Source organism: Borostomias antarcticus (assembly GCF_949987555.1).
Source record: "Borostomias antarcticus genome assembly, chromosome: 2".
Taxonomy (NCBI): Eukaryota; Metazoa; Chordata; class Actinopteri; order Stomiiformes; family Stomiidae; genus Borostomias; species Borostomias antarcticus.
The window spans coordinates 20,644,253-20,667,731 of record NC_140235.1 but is presented as its reverse complement, the minus strand read 5'-3'; the positions used below and the strand labels follow the sequence as shown (position 1 = coordinate 20,667,731).

The window sequence follows — 23,479 nt, the reverse complement described above, 5'->3', positions numbered from 1 at the left end:
TGAGCCATATGTCTTGCCTCGTGATAGTGATACATTACTGGAATTAAACAGAAGCCATTGACTGTCTGCTCGTCTGTTCCTTCATATCAGTGTTATTAAAGACGGCTCTTCTGTCCAGACTTGTTTCTTCTACGCTCGTGTCATGAACGTGTCAGGGATGAGTCGAGTCAGTGTGTTCTCTCTGTGTCTCAGACAAAACAGAGAATTCAGCTGAGGCCTTTGGCCACATACCCTGCAGTTGTCTTTTCAGTGAAAGGCTACCGATTGAATACTTTGAAATCTAGGGCTGAGTAGTTGCAAGAACAAGCAGATGTGGTCGGACATTCCAGTGGATACTACTTCTAAACTCCTCCCCCCGCTGTGCGTGCGTTCTGGCCGGCTTCCACCGAGCGGTGTTTATGGCTGCTGCTCCTGGCCTGAGGCAGTGTACAGTTTGTTCCTGAGCAGCCTGCCTCTCCTTACCTCGCCTAGTGTTCATTCTCCGCGCCCTAGCTGGGCCTCTCTGGATCTTGGCTGGAATCTGAACGTGTGTTTAGGCAAAGGGGGGGGGGGGGGGGGGCTGAGAGCAGAGAGACTAACGGGGGCGGGCTAGCTGGTGTGTGTCGGGGGGGATCCTGTCCTGTCCATCTGGCCTAAGTCCAAGAGAGAGGGAGGGGGGTGGGTTACAGGAGCTGAATGAGCTACTTCACAACCCTCTTCTTGGCCACGGGCGGGAGGACTGCGCCGCGAGGTGAGACCAGCCACCGCCGCCCCATCCTATATGAAGGATGTCAGTCCAGGCTTAGTGGAGGTGGGGCTGGCGGGGAAGTGAAAGAGACTCTGAGGCGGGAGCAGCGTTGGGGCTGTTTGCTGCATTACAGCAGCAGTGTAAGCCTCCCCTCCAGTGTATAAGCCTCCACCTGTTTCCTTGGGGAACGCCAGTCAACAATAAATCGCCTGTCTGCCATCTCTAAGGAATGTCCTGCTGCTCACTCACGCTAGAGCTGGGAGAACTGCAGCTGGAGAGATTACTCACAGGATGACCTTCAGCAGTCACTAAGCTCACTGCCTGGAGGAAAATGAACCCCTACTCTATAAGGTCCTGTTTTTGGACTAGTGTGCTACTTATCTTTTTGTGCTCACTAAGGAATAATATAGACTGATTGTCTCCAGGTCATACGTCATGAAATAATCCGTTTTGAGTTTTTGCTCCAAAAGCGAAGAAAGACACTTTAGACAGCGAGGCTTTCACAAACTTTGGCAAGCGCTTATTTATTTACATCCAAGCTGTCTCACAAAGTCACAGCTGTAGTTTGAGTTCAGTTTTTCTCTTATTTTGAAGACGTCAGTCTTTTATTTTTGAATCAGCGAGATTTACTCTCCTTGGTGGTGACGAACAGACAAAATGGTGCATTAGAGAGACAAAGAGAGAGAGCACAGAGGAACCAACTCTCCTTCACAAACATGCAGGAAGAAAAAGAGGAACGCTCAAATGAAGTAACCCATAACATCACATCAGGCTCCCATGGTGTAACAGACACAGGGGACACACGTTGTAGTTTACAGATCCTTCAGTAAGAGGGCGCTATAGAGCCAGACAGTAGCTGTCCATCACATAAGAGTAAATATGGATCAAACACAAGAATATCTGGACAGAATGCATCAAGTTAGGTAATAAATACCATCTTTGATATCAATCACTCATACACTGGCCTGTAGAACACGGACTGAGATTTAGGCAAGCGCCAGAAGGCATACTATTTGTCACGAAAATGGTGCGAACCCCTGTGCTACTCAGGTCCAGCTTCTCGCAGGCGTTGGACATACAGAACATTATATGTCCCTTTTGAAATGTAGAAAACCATGTCCATGCAGCATGCATAGGTTGTCAAGATGTCTGACTTCTGTTTGCTGAGTCAGGAGCTCTCAGCAACGGTGAGGATGACAAAGACGTACACAGATGCACTTATAGGCTACTGAACGATCTGTCGTGAGACAGTGCATAAGGACAGCCTCAACGTCAGAACAGAAGCTGACTTTTGGGTTTCTTCAACTGACATTGACTACATATACATACAAATGCCAAAAGGCTTAAAAAAAAACAAAAACTAGAAGCGAAAGGCTGAAGTTTTGTACAAGTCTACCACACAACTCTCACTGGCAGCATTCAGTTACAGTATATCTTGTGGCATCTCAACAAGATGGACCTAAAATAACCCCAAACACACACACACACACCCCTCCCCTAAAGTACACACAAGGGACACACACTAACATCCCTGTCCTACAGCGTAACACCTATGGACTCCAATCTCACCTTACATAGCCCGTTCTATAAAATAAACAAACAAACACACAGTCATAATGCTGTACAGTTAGCTCCCTTGAGAGAGAAAATCCTAGCTATTTACATTCACATATCTGTCCCTATAAAAGTCTTCATATTTACCATTCTTCCATTTCAACAGTTAATGTAGTTGTCCCAACCCATGACAAACTGCTTGTGATTATTCATATATTGTCCATTTTAATCATGACAATAATACTCTCAACTGGATCCTTTGGTGACAACTTCTTCAAAATGTCTTCAGAACATTAAATTACAAAATACTGTCAGATCCACACGAGGGACAGGTCAAGTCAGTGATGGGTGTGTTCTTCAGAAAGATAAAACCCAGATCAGTCTGAGTGTATTAGTCAACTGGACAGAGTCTCACCGACACACACTCCTTCAACACTGAACATGATGTGAGCTTTAACTATTGACAGGTTATTCAACACATAATTCAAACAACCCTCTTACATATTAGAAACAGTGGACTGTGTTGAGAGGTTTGTAATATGTTCTATCAAGTTTGTTCAGTTGCTTCAGGACAGATGGTATGTGTTCCTGGAATTAGTATTTATCTAAAATACTGTAGCAGCATGAATGAATATTAACTTCTAAAGCTATTTCATTTTTTTTAATGATCTGCTGCCTCCAAACCGCGTTTGCTCGGTTACAGTGCTCTGTAGAAAACATGCAGAGTGTACTGACCATCGGAGATACACTATCAAGTTGAGTCAAGTCAAAGGCAAAGTCAAGTCAATCTATTACTACTTGACTTTGTCTTCATATAAAGTTACTGTTACTGTATATCTTCACGGTTCAGACTCACAGGCTCTGAACTGTGGACACCAAGAGATTCTACAGGTATGTAGCCTATCACATGCACATGAGTGTGTGACAAAATTGACGTATTAACATAATCTACTGTACTTAAGAGTTGTGACATAATTGTGGTTTACTTCAACTGAGATGTATCCCATAATGTTACCTTAGTTTAAAGGGGAATCTCATTCATAAAAACTGCCTTCCTTGACCAAGTAAGCTCTTTATACAGCAGACATTAAAGCAAACTGTGTTGCCTCTGTGTACTGTATGAAATGTGCTATATAAATAAAGTTTGATTTGATTTAGGAAAATTAACCATGTCCTATTTTTCAACCCTTATGAAACAGTGACCTTCATTCTGCTGGTGTAACAAATATGGTTTGACACACTCAAACCCACAGCAAAACACACACACACACACACACACACACACACACACACACACACACACACACACACACACACACGGACGCTGATATGAATATACAGCTATTCTACTGTAACACAAAAATGTCACTCACGAAAGAAGACACTTCAAACGTAACACACAAACACTTTGGGCTCATCCGAGACACAGCGAGGAATTTTGACACGGTTACATCAAGTTGACACCATGTACAGTTCTGCTGGACCTCGGCGGACGAGTCGGTCTGTTGGAGACGAACACCCAGAGCACGGTCTGCTTCTAATCCTTAATGAGGAGATTGAGACATGCTAGCGTGGATTATATTTACATCAACGATGCATTGGTCAGGGTAGGGTGAGCTCATGAGGGAAACGGTGTGTCTGTCTGGTGAAGGTCTGGTGAAGGCCTGGTGAAGGTCTGGTGAAGGTCTGGTGAAGGCCTGGTGAAGGTCTGGTGAAGGTCTAGTGAAGGCCTGGTGAAGGTCTGGTGAAGGTCTAGTGAAGGTCTAGTGAAGGTCTGGTGAAGGTCTGGTGAAGGTCTAGTGAAGGTCTAGTGAAGGTCTGGTGAAGGTCTGGTGAAGGTCTGGTGAAGGTCTGGTGAAGGCCTGGTGAAGGCCTGGTGAAGGCCTGGTGAAGGCCTGGTGAAGGTCTGGTGAAAGCCTGGTGAAGGCTTGATGAAAACCTGTGGTCCCAGTGACAGGAGTGTGGAGTTGTGTGTCCACCAGAGATAAGCAGGTTTCAGGGTAAATGTCATTGGGGATGGGTCGGAGGCGATGTACTGTACACGCACGTGCACAAACACGCACACATACACACGCACACACACACATGCACGCACACACACACACAGAGCTCCAAGGGTCAGGTGGACAGGGCAGGGGCGTCAGAGGGGTGGTATCTTAGGTGTTCCGGATGGCCAAGGCCTGCTCCAGCTCCTGTCTCCTCTGCTGGATCTGATGAGAGAGGGTCAGAGGAGGAGACAGCAGCGTCATACCGATGTTCAAGCGTAACTTGGCATCAACCAATCAGCTTCAAAGGGTGAGTTTTGCACGTCATGGATCGTTATGCACATAACGCTGGGAGTGGCTTGAGGACGCCAAGGTTATTTTCAGGGGCTCCATATAGATGGTTTGTAGATGCTGAACTAACTACAAAGAAAGAAAGAAAGAAAGAAAGAAAGAAAGAAAGAAAGAAAGAGACAGACAGACAGACAGACAGACAGACAGACAGACAGACAGACAGATAGATAGATAGATAGATAGATAGATAGATAGATAGATAGATAGATAGATATAGACCTAACCTTAACCAGTTGTTGCATATCAACAGAGTCATAGCTTATATATATAGATTGTTATGAAGATGAGATTCAGGACAGGTCAATGTCTAGGGCAGGGGTGTCAAACTCATTTTGCTTCAGGGGCCACATAGAGCCCAATCTGATCTCAAGTGGGCCGGGCCAGTAAAATAATAGCAAAATAACCTAGAAATAACGTCAACTCCAAATCTTTACCTTTGTTTTTCAATATTTCAATATTATGCCTTAATTTATCATTTAGCCTATATATGTGCATTATAACTCACAGATCACAGTGGATCTACAAAGGCACAAAACATTTATTCACAGATAGGCCTATGGAACTGAAAAAATGGCATTTCACTTTGATTAAAACAACTTGTTTATTTTAATGTACAGTAGATACATTTTCACATCTGACCACCTGAACTGACTCACCACACTATGCACAAACTAAAGTGGGAGCTATGAAGAACGTTATCACCCTGCCTTGTAAATGTATTAAATTTGTACATTTCAAAAACCCATAAAAGTGATAGCAGTGCATGAGCAATAGAGTTACACCAGACCAAACTATTTTGTGCTGAAGCTGCTGACTGATATTATACTGCACAATGTTCATGGTCTTTAAATATTACATTACCACAGTAAATGTTATTTTTAACAGAACTGTATTCTTCAGAGTGCTCTCATCAATTGCAACCGAAAATGCAACAAATTACTTGACTTTGTGATTCATTTGGCTGTCCAAGTCTGCCGAGAGATCTGAAATTCTATCTGCGACAGTGTTCCTCGTTAGGCTAATGTTGGCAAAGGCCTGTCGCTTTTCAGGGCACACGATTTCTGCAGCCTTCAGCATGCATGTTTTCACGAACTCGCCCTCAGAAAATGGCTTGGATCCTAACATTAACTCGTTAGCAATAAGGTAGCTAGCTTTCACCGCTGCATCACTGACCTCTCGGCTACGGGTAAAAACAGACTGCTGTTTCTTCAGACCCACTAACAATTCATTTATCTTCTCTATTCTCAGTTGTCCTCGCAAATGGTTGTATTTTTCACCATGATGAGTCTCATAGTGGCGTCGAATATTATATTCCTTGAGCACTGAAACTTGCTGATTACACACCAAGCACACAGGTTTCCCTTTCACTTCTGTGAATAAATAAGAATCAGTCCATTTTTCTTGGAAAACTCTGCACTCTGTGTCAACTTTTCTCCGTTTTGACAGACATTTTGGTAATGACGGTGCAACCGTGGGTAATTTTGACAACAAGAGCTTAATAACGATAAGGCAAGATTGCCAGATGATTCTGGGCGCGTTGCTGTCACGTGCTGTTTATTTCCGGATCTCTCGTTATGTCAGTGCGACCTCTGCTGGACAAATTTGGAATATCTGTTCCTTTTTATTAATTTTGGACGTCGTCTCGTGGGCCGGTTTGAACCATCTGGCGGGCCGGTTTTGGCCCGCGGGCCGTATGTTTGACACCCCTGGTCTAGGGTGTAGCTGTGACAGCTGTGTCTCCTCACCTTGCAGTAAAAGTAGCGGCTGACGGCCTCCTGGGACCAGGGCTCATGGTAAAATTCCGCCCTCCTCTCCTCCTCAGGGTTCCCGACCACGTCCGTCATCAGCTGCAGTCCAATCAGACAGCATGATCAGTCAAATCATAGAGCATGATCAGTCAAATCATAGAGCATGATCAGTCAAATCATAGAGCATGATCAGTCCAATCAGAGAGCATGATCAGTCCATCAGACAGCATGATCAGTCCAATCAGAGAGCATGATCAGTCCATCAGACAGCATGATCAGTCCAATCAGAGAGCATGATCAGTCAAATCATAGAGCATGATCAGTCCAATCAGAGAGCATGATCAGTCAAGGTAGCAGGGTTTCATGTTGACAAGTTTATGTGCAATATATGGGAAAAATGCATGCGTGTTTGTGCGTGTGTATGTGTGTGTGTGTGTGTGTGTGTGCTGACCTTCAGGTCCCTGCTCTGAGACTTCAGCCAGTCCTGGATGTATCCCTTGGGATCCCTGGAGAAGCTGAGCATGAAGTCTCTCTGGATCTTCAACTGGTTGATGGACTCAATGGTCTCATGGATCTGAGAGGGTTAAAGTCCACACAGGTATCAGACGCCGGCAGCAGCTGACAAACACACCTGGGTCAAAATACTATTTGAAATAATTTAAATTACTTTTCTATGCTTGATTGCTCTCGTCTGGAAGAATGGAACCAATGGGCTGTTCCCAAACATGCAAAGCCCACCTGCCACTCAAACTCAAGCCAAGGCTAAAGAAGTTGAAAAGATAATATTTCCGCTCAGGTCTGACACGGCTCAATATATTTGTACGGCAACAACCTTAGTCTGACAGTCATCCTCTTACAACAGACAGTCGAATCTGATGTAGTGACGACAGGAGAAAGTAGATCACCAGATCAAAGAGAGTCCAGAAGCTCTGCAGCAATGTTAGTGTAAAGATGAGGATGGACCATGGGATTTCACCTACACACAGGACGCCCCAACACGCTGGTGTGACTTAGCGCATACAAAAGGACCGAGGGGCCGGTAAAGAGCAGCTGTCCGTTGGTGCTGCTGTCTCACCTTGTTGTCGAGGGAGGCTATTTCCTGCTGGTTGGCGGTGGACAGGAGGAAGCTGCTCATCTGGCTCTTCAGGGGATCCTCCACCTCCACGTCAATGTCGTAGCAGGCTGTCTTCTTCTGGTCATTAGGGTCCACACTGCAGGGGGGGGGGGGGGGGCGGGGAAATACCAACGTCAGCCTGCGAGAAGCCACTCATCATTTTTGGAACGTTATCCAAAGCGCTTAGGTACTCTTCTTGGATTAGATCACACAAACATTATGTTGAGGTACAGTACGTCTGATTCAATTCAAGTACAGGTGGTGTTAGTTAAACAGACACAGACAGACAGATAAGACAGACAGACAGACAGACAGACAGACAGACAGACAGACAGACAGACAGGCAGACAGACAGACAGACAGACAGACAGACAGACAGACAGACAGACAGGCAGACAGGCAGACAGACAGGCTTACCTGATGACGTGGTTGATGACGATGGGGTCTGGGGGCAGCAGGAGGTTGGTGAGGCGCTGGGGGATCTCTGAGAACTTGAGCCGGGGGCAGTCGAAGATCTGGGGGAGGAGGAGGGGAGGGGAGATCTGAATACACACACACACACACACATCCTCACAGCACAGCAGAGATCTGAATACACACACACATCCTCCCAGCAGAGATCTGAATACACACACACACACATCCTCACAGCACAGCAGAGATCTGAATACACACACACATCCTCCCAGCAGAGATCTGAATACACACACACACACATCCTCACAGCAGAGATCTGAATACACACACACACATCCTCACAGCAGAGATCTGAATACACACACACATACACATACACACACACACACACACACACACACACACACACACAGCAGAGATCTGAATACACACACACACATCCTCACAGCAGAGATCTGAATATACACACACACACACATCTTCATAGCAGAGATCTGAATGCACACACACATCCTCACAGCAGAGATCTGAATACACACACACACACACACATCCTCACAGCAGAGATCTGAATACACACACACACACACACACACATCCTCACAGCAGAGATCTGAATACACACACACACACACATCCTCACAGGAGCCACGGCACCGCATGCTTACCATGACTACAGTCATCATTATTATCATCACCACAGTGAATGGCTAGAATGGAATTGAATAAAACTTAATTGCTATCTTAAAGCAACTAGTATTGCCACCGAGTGGTCTGGCAGTGTGCTACCTGCTGGAAGTACTTGTCACAGTTGATGTACTCCTTGTCGTGGGAGTCCTGCAGCTTGTTGGTCTTGACGTACTGCCACAGTGCCTGGATGATGCAGGAGCGTGTCTGGGTATGGATGCCCAGCAGGCGTGCCAGCCGCGGGTCCAGCTTGAACTGGGGGGGCTGGGGGGTTGGGGTCAGGGTTAGCATCGTGGTGTTTGGACTAGGCCTAGCCATACCTCTGGAACACACACACAGAAGTCACGACCTCTTCGGAGACGACTACTGTATGTCCCAGGATTCTGAGAGTCTGCTGGGTGGGGGTTGCTCAGGAATTGATTAGGAATTGTATCAGATGCTGCGAAAGGGTAATGAATACAATTTTGGATGATTTTATTCCTACATTGGTACGTTATCATTTTGGGAAAACACATCTACTATCCACAATCAAAGATGAGATACCAGAGAGGAGTCTATACACTATATTAACCCGCCCAAGGCTTTCCTGATCCAGTCTATGGCTCACGACTCTCTGGCGCCCTCACCTGGTAGTCCAGCATCAGAAGCAGGGTGCAGCGCACGCTCACGTCTCCTGGCCTCTTCACCTGGAAGCCGTCCGTCTCCTGCGTGGTTGGGGTGCGGTGCCACTGGCGGGACAGACACGGAAACAGACACAACAACCTTGAACGCAACGCACCAGACACTGGTTACACACCGACACCAGCAGCAGCAGCAGCAGAAGGTTTAGGAAGACGCACAAAATCTGCACAAAATATGCACACGAAAGACGAAAGAAAGAGTACGAAACCAAACGTGTACACTTTCAGCGAGCAGCCTTGTGTTTGACCCACAGAGTTTGTCGTCTTTTGTAAGGCTGAGTCGCTGTAAGAAAACTAAAAAAATAGACCATGCATGGTGTGGTGAGGAACCAAGACATCAGAGGTTTGTGACCATTTTAGTCCATGTTTGCCGACTCACACGTTGGGATTTCAAACTGCATCAGAGTCACCTCTTTTTGAAGCCAAACAAGAACGTGGCTTATCCAAGTTGAGATTTGTAACCTGGCCTAGCCAGATACAGTACATTCGTGCCAAATACAGTCTCTGAATGAATTAATTTTCCTCCTCTGCTATCTAGATATCAAGCCCTCCCTGGGGACGGTGTTATTTGAGTCTGCGTCTTACCTTGGCTTTACTTGTCAGCAGCTGAAAAGAAAAACACTTAAAGTTCCCTGTGTGACAGTGCATCATAGCCACTTAGCATGCAACACTGAGGGGGGGGAGGCGGAAGCGGGGGAGGCTCTCTACACTAGGTGCTTATGAGATGCTTTCATACTGCCGATGACTCAGTAGAGATGCGCCGATGACTGTGGTGAGGTATGTCAAGGTGGCCGGCTACGTCTATAAATGGGCAGAGTCATTCAAGGCAAAGCTTCCGCCGATTATCCCCGCCAAGATTAATTCCTCAGAGAGAAAACGCAGTGAGATGGCGACCACTGTTTGGCCAGCATTTGTTCGTCAAGTTGCCAGCCTCGGGAAGTGAAGGAGTGTGGGTGTGACACCGGGTGTGAAGCTTTGCAGTAAATGGTGGTAAATGGTAAATGGACTGCACTTACACAGCGCTTTCATCCAAAGTGCTTTACAGTGGCCTCTCGTTCACACACACAGACACACACCAATGGCGGTCAGCTGCCATGCAAGGTGCTGGCCAGCGCGTTGGGAGCAATTTGGGGTTCAGTGTCTTCGAACACTTTGACGCTCTGCCAGAAGGAGCTGGAATCGAACCGGGAACCTTAGGATTCCCAGACGACTACTATACCTCCCAAGCTTCTGCCGCCCCCCAGTAGCCTCCAACAGGAGAGCTACACCCCCTTCCATAAAATATTAACTTCTAAAACATCAGCCTGCTAAAGCAATAACACTGACATCATGTCTTTCGGAAGTGAACAATACCAAAATTGGTGATTCATGTAAAGACATGAAAATAATGTAGCTATTTCTTTCATCCAAATCAGTTCGGTGCCAGCCTGGCATTAATAAACCATACAGGTTGTAGCCTAATAGCTGTACTATAGAGAGGGAGCAGAGACCCATTCAGCTACCTTACAGATAAATACTGTAGCTCTGTTTAAGCTGTAAGGCTCCGGAATGTGGCGACACTCCCAACATGCCTACAGGCACTAAAAGGAAGAGAAAGCATTCCCTTGGTGCATCTCTGGAGTGCCTCTGGGTTTTTGATGTCACATCCCAGAGTCTACTTATGAACCCCTAGGCACAGGAAAGGTCCCTATGGATGAAACTCAGCTGTGGATACCAGGAAATGATGGTGGAGACAGAGGGAGAGAGAGGGTGGTGGTCGTGGTCAAGAGGGCAGGTGGACTCACCTCCACCAGGTGGTTGTCGGGTCCGTACAGGTCTTTGTCCAGCTCGATCACCAAGCTCTTGAAGAAGGAAGAGAACTTCCTCTTCAGTTTCCCAGGCTGGGGGATGAAGGGTAGGGTCATTTAAGGTCAACATTCTTGATATTCTATATATATTCAATATATATATTCTTGAAAACTCACACACACTCACATGCGCGCATGCTCATACTCCCACACACACACACACAAACAAACACACACACAAACAAACACACACACACACACAGCTACAGCACAGTATGTGATGAGTGTATCATGGCTAGCCGTGAAACGGAAAACAAAATCCAACAATGGTCCACTTCCTTGAGCAGAAATATTTGTGGGCTTTGCAACCTCAAATTGTCCAAACCACTGTGAAATGATAGTCCTGTCCCCGTTCTGATGAGAACTACAGCCTCCTAAGTCGGCTTACTCTTCAGAACTGAGGCCATCATGTTTTCCGTCTGCATCATCCCTAATCTGTGCAAACATTCCTCCAAACGTCGATCACGGTCTCGAAGTCTAAGCAAACAAACAGGTTTCTGTCTGAGGGGGGCTGACCATGCACATATGCTATGCCAATTCACCACCATGGTACGTAGCTGTGGTGAAAAAACAACATAGAACAACTCCTAGATCAAAGAACCACTAGTTTTCATACTCGGTTTTAGGATAAGGACATAACCCCAGTTTTGACTGAGGTATTTTGTTTCTCAGTGGGTGAGTCAATTTAAACCCACACCACATTCAACTGCAATTTAATGCCTGGCAGAGAACACACACTTGTAAATAAAGACACAGAACAAACAAAGGGTACAGTATTCTCATAAAATCAAAGATTAAACAGAAGTTAAATATTTTTAAATAAGGATGAGAGAGAAACCAGAGAATGACTCACATCATCCAGCAGCTTCCCCTCCACTCGCAGCTCCCAGGATGCAATGCTGCCGTCGGAATCGTCGGCGTCAGGCTTGGCAGGGTTGAAGGTGTTGGAGATGTACAGACGCAGCTTACGCTTTTGCTGCAAACACACACACACACACACACACACACACACACACACACACACACACACACACACACACACACACACAAATGTAGTTTACACCAAGAAAAAAAATCACCTTTGAGAACATTGATTTTAATGCAAATCCTAACACCATAACACATCTCACATGGGGGATATTTAGTGGTGGGGGGGGGGGATTAAATCTCACATTTAAAATCTCAAAAATCCTCAATGCCTAGATATTGTACATCGGAGACATTTGATATTTCATGTTCAGATAGTTCATGTTCAGTGCTGCAGGGTGCTGGATGCTGCACTGATATGATGCACTAGCCAGGTTACAGTACTGTACCTTCATGGGTCTCTTCAGGGCTTCCTGGATGTCCACCCGTTTCCTCATAATGGTCTGATCCAGCTTCCTCTCGAACGCCAGCAGGTCCATGTAGGCCTGGGACTCTGGGACCAGCTCACGGATCTACAGGAGATGAGAGGGGGGTGTATTAGTATAACTGAATCATTCATCTTCAACAATGTTCTTTATTATCTTAGAAAAAAACTTCCCTCAAGCTATTATGAAAATAACACCTAGACTGTGACAGTAAGAGGAGTTGATAGATGTGCTTGAGTGTAAATAATTGACTTATCCTTTGGAACCTTCCCTAACAATGACTTATTATTTGGAATCTTTCTCCACCAACGACTGGAGTATTTGGAGCCCTTCTCTCCATCAATGATTGTATCCTTTCTACCCTTCCTGTCTCTGCCTACCTGGCCCACACCTAATCAAAGTTACCGAGCGGTACACGGTGCCCATAGCCTGTGTGTCCCACAGCTGTAACTGGTTCAGTCTAGCGATCCTGAATATGCATGTCCGTCAGAAGCACTGGCTCCAGCCAATCATCTCTGACTTGTTACCATCCTGAGTCCACAGAGAGCCAGAGGCTGCTTACAAAACTGAGCACACACTCTGAGACTACGCAACACCACTCACTGCCTCTCTCTCTCCATCTCTCCCTCTCTCTCTACATCTCTCTATCTACCCTCTCTCTCTGCATCTCTCTATCTACCCTCTCTCTCTGCATCTCTCTTATCTACCCTCCCTCTCTCTCTCTCCATCTCTCTATCTACTCCCCCACTCCCTTTCTCTGATCTGCATCCACTCTCTATCTATCTATCTCTTTCTCTCTTTCCCCCCCTCCATCTCTCTCTCTCCCTCTCTACACTCTCTCCGTATGCCTGTCCGTCTCTCCGTCCTGTCCTCCTCCCTCCCTCTCCGTCGTCTCGTCTATCTCACCGCTCCCCCTCGTTGTCGTATCTGCATCTGCGAGCCTGTCAGCGGGCCGAGGTGGTGGCGCGGACAATGGTGCGTGGTGGCGGCGGTGGACATTCCCCATCCCTGAGTCATCGGCGCGGTGCCTCGGGGCCGGCCACTATCTCCCCCAGCCCGGGCCAGTGTCGTGGATAAGACCCAGACGCAAGCAGACACAGTGGGGTGGAGGAGGGCTGGGGGGGGGGGGGGCACGCTCGCCAGAGACACTCCACCCAGCCTCCGCCTCCACCGAGCCCTGCCCCTCCGTAGGAAGGCCGGCCGCTGGGCCGGACGGGGGGTGGGGGGCATGGCGGTACCCCCGGTGACGGAGAGAGAGGCGACGCGAGCCTCGGTCGATCGCACACCTGCGGTTACGCCACCCCCCCACCCCCCCCAAACGGAATCCAGCGGCCGTTTCGTATCGATCTGTCGGCTGTTCTAGTTCGGGGAGCAGACGGACCGTTGTGAAACCCCGCGGACGCACCCAAAACCCGAAAACCTCCCATCCCGCGCGCGTCTCCCTTTTCACTGTTTGTGAAACGTCGCCTAATCCTCTGCTGCTCTACGCCCACCAAGAACCCCGGAGATCATCAGACACATGGACACATTTTCTATTCGACAGACCACGGATAATCGCATGCAGACACAGGTATCGGGTAGGGGAAAAGGTAGAAATGAAGCGGGCTCACCCTTTGCGGAAGAATCTTGTCTGCCATTTTCCTTCTCTTGGCACTACGGGGGGAAAGAACGAGAGAAAGAGGGAAAAGGGAGCATGTTACTATGGTGACTGATAGCATAGCACCCAGGCCATCTGCTAAAACGCTGGGCCACATCCAGCACCCCAGCGTCCCAGCTGTGTGTGTGTGTGTGTGTGTGCGTTTGTGTGTGCGTTTGTGTGTGCGTTTGTGTGTGCGCATGTACATGTGGGCCAGTGTGTTTGTAGTGGACGCAAGCGTGAAGGCCACCTGGAGAGCAGGGACCAAAGGCATCCAGAGAAGTGTCACATCATCACTCACCTCATACACACACACACGCGTGCACACACACGCACGCGCACACACACAGTTCACACCATACGCACTCGTACTGGAGAACGGGCAGGATCACCACTGCGGCAGGAGGTCAGATGTTGGACACCTCAGGACTGGGACACTGACAGACCGACGGTGTGTTTTGATTGTTTGTTACGGCGAGAGCTGGCTACTCCTTCATACGATGACCGCCAATGACCGCCGACGCCAGAGAAAGGGCCCATGAGCTTCCGGGTGCATGTCAAGTAACAAGTAGATAAATATAATTCACAGACATAGATATACAGTATCTGAGTTTACGAATGGCAAGGGTTTCCTGAGTGTGTGGACATGATTCTTTTTTTAGGGGACCCGAGGGAATACTCATCATATTCAGATACGCTAGGGCAGAGTGACAGCATAAGGTCTGCTGCTTGGGTTGAGATGGAAGATGAGTTCTCTGACCTGCACCCGAGGTGTCAAGGCTCAAGCTGTGCCTGTGGTATCTAGTCACTGGTAGTAGGAGTCTTCTTCGGAAGCGATACTTGAGCGCTAAACTTCGAGAGCCTTTTTTTAAGGATTATTTCGGGTTCTTTTATCAAGGTCCCACTAACGGGTTTTAGAGTATATCATGGTAGCCTGCCAAATGCTGACACACACACACCTCAGGGCGATGAAAGTGGGCAGCCGTTACATGTCAAAGGGACTGGGGTGTCACTGACTTGTGAGTCGCCGCCTTGGTGAAAAATCACCCCCATTTTTCCTCAAAACAGAAAAAAAGCTCAGAGGTTGATAGGGTTGAGGTCATCCTTAGACATTCCTAGAGAGAGAAACTGCAAAAAATCCTCCATGCCATGCTCCAGTTCAGTCCAGTCCAATACATGCACCAGCATATCCTGAGGTAGTCTTATGAACACCTGGTTGATAGATTGGGTTAATAGACTGTTTATCTAGAGACAAACACAGGAGTTTGTATAGATGTGAGAGGGTAAGGGCACTGGCTATAGACTAGAAGGTGTTGGGGTTTGGTGAGAGGGCTGGGTTGGGGGGTGGGGCAGGGGGTAAAGGAGGGTGTGGGGGCAGAGAGAGAACGTGTGAAAACTGACATGCAGCAGAATAAACTCCTACTTTGATCCGAGCGTTGGATCTGATTGGGCATCTCTCATGTCCATCTGCCTCGCCGGGATCTCATTGGCTCCTGGGAATCCCACGGGCTTCCTAAGAGCAGTCGAGGGGATTTGAAGATTCTCCGATTAGACGGGTTTGCGTAACACACACTCGGTGGCAGCAAGCAGGATGTCTGAAGGTCACACTTGGTGGTGGTCGTGTGTGTGTGTGTATGGATGGATCTGTTAGTACTGTAGGTGCAAGAGTACAGTGGAGACATGTGTAGGGCAGGCATAAGTGTAGTGGTGTGTCTGTGTTCATGCACATAACATGAGGTAAGGTAGGGGGCAACACAAGGGGGGGTCCTCGTCAAGGTGGTGGGGGGGGGGGGGGGTCTTGGGTTCTCCAACGTAAGAACCATCACCACACACGTTCACACACATTCATGGATGCGACACACACACACACACAAAAACATACCATGGATAGTGGAGGGACAGAGAGCCACGCAGACACCAGAAAAACATTTCCACATATCAATAATCAAAATGAACATAGCTGCTAGGGCACAAAGACTCTTCAACAGTATTTTACCAGAAATCTCTCATCGAGGTTACAGCTCGGTCAGTGCAGTATGTCCTCGGCCCTGCCTGCCAAGAAAGGCCACACCTACTGCAAACATGGTTGAAAAATCAAATAGTAATCTCTGACCCAGTCACGCTGGCCTATTTATAGAGTCTATGCAAATTGTACTGTAAATGGGAATACGTTCTATTTTAAGCACCAGAGGCAGCGGGGTTGCGGCTCTGCAGAGCAGCGGGGCCAGGCTCTGGCCAGAGCATCTCAATGACACCACAGACACTGGCGGCCCCCCGCCTGGCCTCAGCTGACAGCTGGCACGGGAGGGGGGGGGGCATCGCATGCCAGAGGACAAGCCTCCACTCTCCCAGACCAAGGGTCCCCTGGCTGGGAGACCCCGGGCCATCAATCAGGTCTCTAAGCCCTGACCTTCGTCCCCGACCACAATCCCCCCCCAGCCCCCATCCACCAGCGCCCCGGGGGGGAGGGAGGCCCACCGTAGAGCAACGCTTCCTCTGGACTGGTGTTTGACAAGGCTGCTTGCTAATTGTGAGATTGTGAGTGGATCAATTTCACTGCAGATACTGAGAGAGAGAGAGAGAGAGAGAGAGAGAGAGAGAGGGGTTACAGAGAGAGGGAGAGAGAGAGACAGAGACACAGAAAGTGAATGTGATTATTGATTCTCTCTCTAGAGACACTACCTGCCTCTCTACTCCCCAAGTAGTGTGAGAGTATGTATGTTTTTTTGTGTGTGTGTGTGTGTGTGTGTGTGTGTGTGTGTGTGTGTGTGTGAGAGAGAGAGAGTATGTGAGTGTGTGTGTATGTGTGTGTGTGCGTGTGTCTGGGGAACGGGCTGTCACCGTGAATCATTTCTCAGCAGCCAGGTCACTGAGTCTACACCTTCCCATTCTGTAGGGGCCATGACCGTGACAGCACAACAGCTGACAGGCCACAGATAAGAACGGCAGATAAGACTGCTCACAGCGCACAGCCGATAGACAACAGACCCGACTGCAACAGACCCGACTGCTCACTATTGGAGGGTACAGAGAGAGGAGAGAGGTGGAGGGCCTGTAGCGCAGAGCAAGAGGAGTGACATGTGGTGGTGTAAACTGGAGGGCGTCACACACAGAAGCACGGCCAGAGGCAAGAGATTAGCCTGGAGAGACCCTCCTAACATTAGCCTAGCTTAGCCTATCATGTGCTGCACAGTAGCTTAGCCTTAGCGTGCTACTCTCGAACTGGGACTTTCTCAGTTCACCAACAAGAATGTGATCTGGAACGCTCCATGAACTTGGATTTCCACCATGTTAACTCGGAGGGGGGGGGGGGGAATATACCACGACAACCCTGAACCCAAATCCAGATGGCTGCTACACGCATCAACAATAAGTGAAAGCTGTAGTAAGACTGTTTATTAGCGCCTCTGCTGTATTTGTGTCTCTTTAAATCAGTCGTATACACAACTTCTATCAGTGGACAATGTTGCTACGGTATTTGTATGAGCACAATAGCAAAAAAAAAAACATTTCTGTGTGTTGTTATCAACTGGTATTGCTAACAATGACTAACTTGGCTAGAATAAAGCTTTGATTGATTGATTGATTGATAGAACTACAAAGATCAGGCTAAAGTGTGTTCTTTGCCTTTTATTTCTGGAACGCGGTGTCAACTCAGGTTTAACGTCAATCCCAACTCCAAAACCAACACAATTTCCCAGGCAACTGGAACACAGTGGAGAGGCTCTGTCGGATAGCAGGTTAGGAGAGGTTAGGCTAGGCTAGGCTAGGAGACACACACAGAGCCATGCAGTGAGTGGACACACTTGTAACCAGTGAAGATAGATGTACTATATATCCTACAGACCTGGGTCAAAAATATCACTTGAAAGGATTTCCAATACTTCGGTTTGCTTGCTTGAGTTGGGATCATTGGTTCCATTGACCCAGAGGGAGCTCAATCAAGCGCAAATAATGCAGTATTTGAAACAATTCCCAAATGGTATTTCTTCCACCCAGGTCTGTGTGATGATGTGTCTTGTGGGTCAGACTCACTTTCTGGAGCGGTTCTGGACGGCCTGCTGCTGCTGGACCTGCTGAGAGGGGGCGGGCCTCTTACGGCTGGGCTCCATGACAGGGGTGGGCAGGCCCGGCCGCACGGCGGGGCTTCCTCCGTACGGGGGGCCGGGGGGGCCCATGGGAGCGCCCTGGTGGGGCATCCGCGCTCCAGACGGCATCCCGGGACGCTGGGGGGAGGGGGGAGGGGGGTTTAGAAGTCACATTCAAAAACACATAATGGCACCATTTCATCAACACACTATGGATAACTCTGACTATTTGACCCAAACCATTCTCACTCAGTGATATCACACATTTCAACAAACACACACACTCACACATACACACACACGCTCACACACACACAGAGGGCGTGTGTGTGTGTCCCCCAACTCAGCAGCATGCTGTAGTGTCAGCTAGCGGAGCCTGGCCGCTGCTGCCTGGGATGTGTGTGAACAGCTGGCAGGGGCCTCACACCTGTGCCCATCGCTCCCATGGCAACAACTGCTGGCCAGAGGACACGCCTGGACGTTAAACGGCCAGAGTGGAGGAGAAACCAGTGGTTCGGTGGTGACCGGAGACACTCCAATAGCTCATTTGCTGCAACTGTACAGTCTTTACATCAGCAAGGGTTAGGAATTGAGTAACTAATACTCTTAATCCATGGTGATATAATTGGGTATGCTCTGTATAGTCTGTAGGTGGGTGTGGCCAAGAGGACCTCTCACAATGGAAGCTCACAGAATAGTCTAAAGCCTCCATCTCAGTGACCATAGAGAATATATGGGTCTCTTTGCACCACATAGACTTCAGAGTCAATATCCTCAACTCTCAAGAAAGACAGCGAAAACTTCTGCTACGAAACCCAGAGAGATTATAAGGTCAATCATTAGCGACTGAGATGGAAACATTTCACCCGGCGCCTTAATGGAAGTGCAGACTATTGTCGTAAAAATATAAAGGACCAGAAATACTGTGATTCTGCAGTGACAAAAGGAGTGGTTGCATTTCTGTGTGGGTGAGATGGGTATTTTGACATTCTGGAAGAGAAACCATTTGATTGTTTCATTATACGAGCAAGGCTACAATGAATCCTGCTCTTACACACACACGCACACATGCACATGCGCGCACACACACACACCTTTACAATTTGGGATAACAATCGCCTTCCCAGCCTCGTGTGAAGGTGGCCTTGCTGCGAGAGCTTTAAAGCAGAACGCCTTTCAGCGCAAGACGCTCTCCCACATCAGAGGCCTTGTGAGACAGGAGATGCCGCACCTCACAAAAAAGGAGACGTAATGACTATTACCCAACAAAACAACATCTCAGGCTAAAGCGTGTGTTAAGAGCAGATGGAAATACTGACAAAAAATCTAAAGCATCTAAATTCAACATTGTCATCAGTTTCAAATGCTCTCTCGATACAATGAATTGGACAGAGCTACGTTGCAGGTGTCTTCTGCTATCTCAGTCACTGTATCTAACTTCTGTCTGCATTCATAGCTTCTTACAGCCATCCTGGCTCAGTGCTTACAGGATGATCAAACATGCTCTTTAGACCAACTGCAAACACGCACGCACGCACACACACACACACACGCACGCACGCACGCACACACACACCTCAAATGTACTGTATAAAAGAGCAGGTCACAGAAAAACACATGGGAAAAATGCCTCTAAAGTTCTGATTCTTGAAATACTGAAATAATGGCGGTAGCCAGGAAGCTGCTGTAGCCATTGACTGAGGAGGACAGAGTCGGGTTGTTAATGCCTGTTAAAATGGCGAGTAGCCACGGTGAGCAGCTGACACCCTGTGTAACTGTGTTTCGGAGCCCATGTTCCCTCGTACAGAAGGTGCTGTCACTCTACTGGCTGGGGGAAGGGACAGCTGAGAGGTGTCTCCTCTGACCAGGGGGAAAGAGAGTGTGGGGGGCGGGGAGGAGGTGATGGCAGAAGGCATGGGAGAGAGAGAGAGAGAGAGAGAGAGAAAGAAAGAGAGAGAGAGAAAGAAAGAGAGAGAAAGAAAGAGAGAAAGAAAGAAAGAGAAAGAAAGAGAGAGAGAGAGAGAGAGAGAGAGAGAGAGCGAGAGGGAGAAATAACAGGAGAAAGCAAGAGAGAGAGATAGCAATTTAGACAGGGGCAAACCATGTGGGGTCCTCCCACACACACACAGAGTCCACTTCCTGTCTGAGTCCAGTCCACACCAGGCTGGCCACCCAGCAGGGAGAGCAGAGGAGATAGAGAACCAGGGAGGACTGCTGCTCTACCCGGGCATATGGAGCCAAACTGATGTTGTTACTGGAGCACCACTTGGGTGAGAGCTTGGGCAAGAGTTTGTAAAAGCTAGTAAAGACTTGGAGGAAAGCTATGGAATACTTGGAGGAAAGCTAGAGAAGTCTTGTATAACAGGAAACGCAGACAGACAGATGAACAAGAAGAATGAAATGTCCAAAAATGCGAACATGGCTACTACAACAATACACAATACATACATGGCTACAGCCCCCCAACCCCCCCCAACCCAACTCCATTCCAAGCCTCCCAGATCTGATCTTCGTGATACGGAGCTTCACCCATCTGGCAAGAAGCTAATATGCCTGGTTATCCGAGGGGTGTGATGGCATCTGGGGGATTAGAAGAGACCAAACTTAACCCTCACACTGAGCCCCAGATACGGATCTATGAACCGTGACATGATATCCCACAAAGCTGTGACCACCCCACAACAGAGTCCTTCTGTGTACAGTATAGCATGACCCTCAGCCCACCCTGATGGAGAGGCTTCTTGCAGGGCTAGGGTATGGTGGAAGACACACACACAAACACACACGGTATATGTATCGTGTTGGGCTCCTCCATGTCTCCCACGCAGGCAGTGCTGCTGGGCCTTTATCTGGACAAAGACCCTTTGTGACCTCCACATCCAATCATGTACAGTACAGGGGGAGAGAGAGAGAGAGAGAGAGAGAGAGAGAGAGAGAGAGAGAGAGAGAGAGAGAGAGAGAGAGAGAGAGAAAGGGGGGGAGAGGTGAATGAGAGTGATCTAGAGAGAGAGGGATCAAGAGAGAAGGAGAGAGAGAAAAAGAAGAGACAGAGACAAAGAGAGACAGAGAGTGCCGCCCACCCACCAAGCCCTAACAGAGGTCGCTCCCCCATAGACACACAGTCCTGCCTTGGAACACCTCGACCTTCAGGTCCCAGTGCGTGTGTATGTGTGTGAGTGCTCGTGTGTGTTTGTCAAGGAATGCGGCTGGCCTTTTTGGATACAGTCCCTCCAAGACACACAAATGTTATCTTTACCTACAGTGGTGAATATTCATAATAGCCACACTGGCTTTGAGTCCTCCGGGCGCGAAAGAGAAGGAACGTCACCCGCTCGGCCACAAGCTAACAAACAAAACCAACCCTTGCGCCCATTAGTCTAAATATTTCTCCGTCCCCGCAGTCTACACAATGAGGTGAACGTGCCGCGAATATCCTTAACTGGAGTTTTCCGTGCGAGCTCTGCTGGGAGAGAGAGGAGAGGCTAGCTGGAGATAGGAAACAAGCGCGGGGAGATATTTGGCTGGGAGCAGCGCGAGCCTCATCAAGGTTAATTGGTCTGCTGAGGGAACGCACTCATCTCGCTCATCAATCAACTCCTCTCTCGCCGTTTTCCTCCAGTCTCCGAGCTGAGCTTCACCTTACCCAGCCCGGCTGACACAGTGCCTGCCGGGCACGCGGGTGCACGCGCAGCTCTGGTCACAGCCCCTGGCGCTGCCCCGCACATGCTCGTATTGAACGCACCTGTACACGACCATGACCCGGTGCCGGCCATTAACGCACGCCTGTACCAAAATGCACCAAATCTTCACTCATTCCACATAGGACTACTACCCAATACTAAGTAGACAGATACTGTATGTGTCCAATTAAGAACGATAGGTGTTATATTACAGGACCACAGATGGGTAAACGATTTGAACGGAGACAGCTACTGTATGGATTACAAAGGGTAGGTATCGACACCAAGCTGATGAAGAACTCGGTAGAACTCTTGAACAAAGTATTCTGGTTATAACGTTGGTATGTTTTAGTTTGAAACTGTCTCTGTCTCTAGGGTGTGTGTCCAGAGAGACCGCTCACACACTCAACACGGTAGTCTGAATGGCCTTTAATGAACTGCATAATTCTTTTAGCATTTCCAGAATGTGCCATCCCCTCCAGTTCATGCTGCAAGTGTAGGCTACTGAATCAAATATTTTCTCCATGACCATATATGTTCAAATGATCCTTCACAGCAACATGATGTGTGTGTATGTGTGTGTGTGTGTGTACGTGTGTGTGTACGTGTGCGCGTGTGTGTGTTTAGAATGGACTGACCATTCCCCCCCTGACTCCAGTCAGGGCAAACAAGGCTCCGTCTGCCCTCTCGTCTCTCTCTCCTTCTCTCCTTTCATTAAAAATCCTGTCCCCCTCCCTCCACGTCTCGTTCTCTCTCTCTCTCTGCCTGCTCCCTCCCTCTCTCATTCCCTCTCTTTAAAAAGAAAACAGAGCGGGATCCGGGGAGCTGGAAATAACCTTCACATGGACGGCTTTCCCGGCTATCTCAAACGCACAGGCTGCTGCCGTGCCGTCTCTCTCTCTCTCTCTCTCTCTCTCTCTCTCTCTCTCTCTCTCTCTCTCTCTCTCTCTCTCGCTCTCTCTCTCTCTCACACACACACTTACACACACAAGTGCACGCCAGGGTCCGGCTCTGCCTGCATGTCAATGACAAGCCAGCGTTACTCACCACGCCATGGACCAGGAACTCAAACAGTTTGCTCTTGGTGGCTTTCCTAGCGCCCCCCGCCGTCTCCTCCGTGGCCATTTGCTCGGCGATCCCCTCCGTTCGCCCTGGCTGCGTCTCTCCCTCTCTTCCTTTTGTCTTGCCTCTCTCTCTCTCTCCCTTCACCCAGTCTCCGAATCCACTCCCCTGCTCCACTTTCCTCCTCTTTGTGCTCTCCTTTTCAGCGCTGACTATCCCTGACTCTCCTTCCCTCCGTCTCCCTCCCCCCTCTCTCTCTCGCTCTGTCCCTCTGTTTTGAACGCGCAGCCCCGCCGACGAGCCTCTCACTCTGTCTCTCTCACTTTTTGTAGTTGAGCTGCCTTTCAGGAGCCGTGCTCAGGCGGCTGAGCGGGGGTCTGGCAGGGGGGTTCCAGCCGGCCCACCCCACCAGCCCCCCCCCTGCACAGCTGTTGCATTCCATTGGTAGATAAGGGCACGCGGTGTGACTGGCTCCCCGACAGAGCCGGCTGTTTGTACAGGGGCTGCGAGGCTGGTTAGCATCCGTTAGCTATTCCTTCGCTGTATACTGC

General features: G+C 48.6%; 1 protein-coding gene across 1 annotated transcript; it reads right to left on the bottom strand.

The window, feature by feature from the left end:
- Nucleotides 1-1,249: 1,249 nt before the first annotated feature.
- Nucleotides 1,250-23,151, bottom strand: smarcd3b (SWI/SNF related BAF chromatin remodeling complex subunit D3b). The gene is made up of 13 exons (XM_084457604.1): nt 22,914-23,151; nt 18,134-18,324; nt 14,073-14,115; nt 12,427-12,549; nt 11,964-12,086; nt 11,048-11,143; nt 9,210-9,311; nt 8,686-8,847; nt 7,897-7,994; nt 7,441-7,576; nt 6,817-6,939; nt 6,363-6,464; nt 1,250-4,491 (listed from the first exon to the last, which is right to left on the bottom strand). The coding sequence occupies exons 1-13, from the start codon at nt 22,989-22,991 to the stop codon at nt 4,438-4,440; spliced, it is 1,431 nt and encodes a 476-aa protein (XP_084313730.1). The 5' UTR covers nt 22,992-23,151; the 3' UTR covers nt 1,250-4,437.
- Between the last annotated feature and the right edge of the window lie 328 nt (nt 23,152-23,479).

What these genes read in the sequence shown, in the direction of transcription:
- smarcd3b (XM_084457604.1), bottom strand. Translation starts at nt 22,991, where the DNA reads ATGGCCACGGAGGAGACGGCGGGGGGCGCTAGGAAAGCCACCAAGAGC. An exon ending in ACAAGATTCTTCCGCAAAGG is followed by an intron (nt 12,550 to 14,072) that starts GTGAGCCCGCTT and finishes CATCTCCTGTAG; the next exon opens with ATCCGTGAGCTGGTCCCAGA. An exon ending in CCCTGAAGAGACCCATGAAG is followed by an intron (nt 12,087 to 12,426) that starts GTACAGTACTGT and finishes GTGTGTTTGCAG; the next exon opens with CAAAAGCGTAAGCTGCGTCT.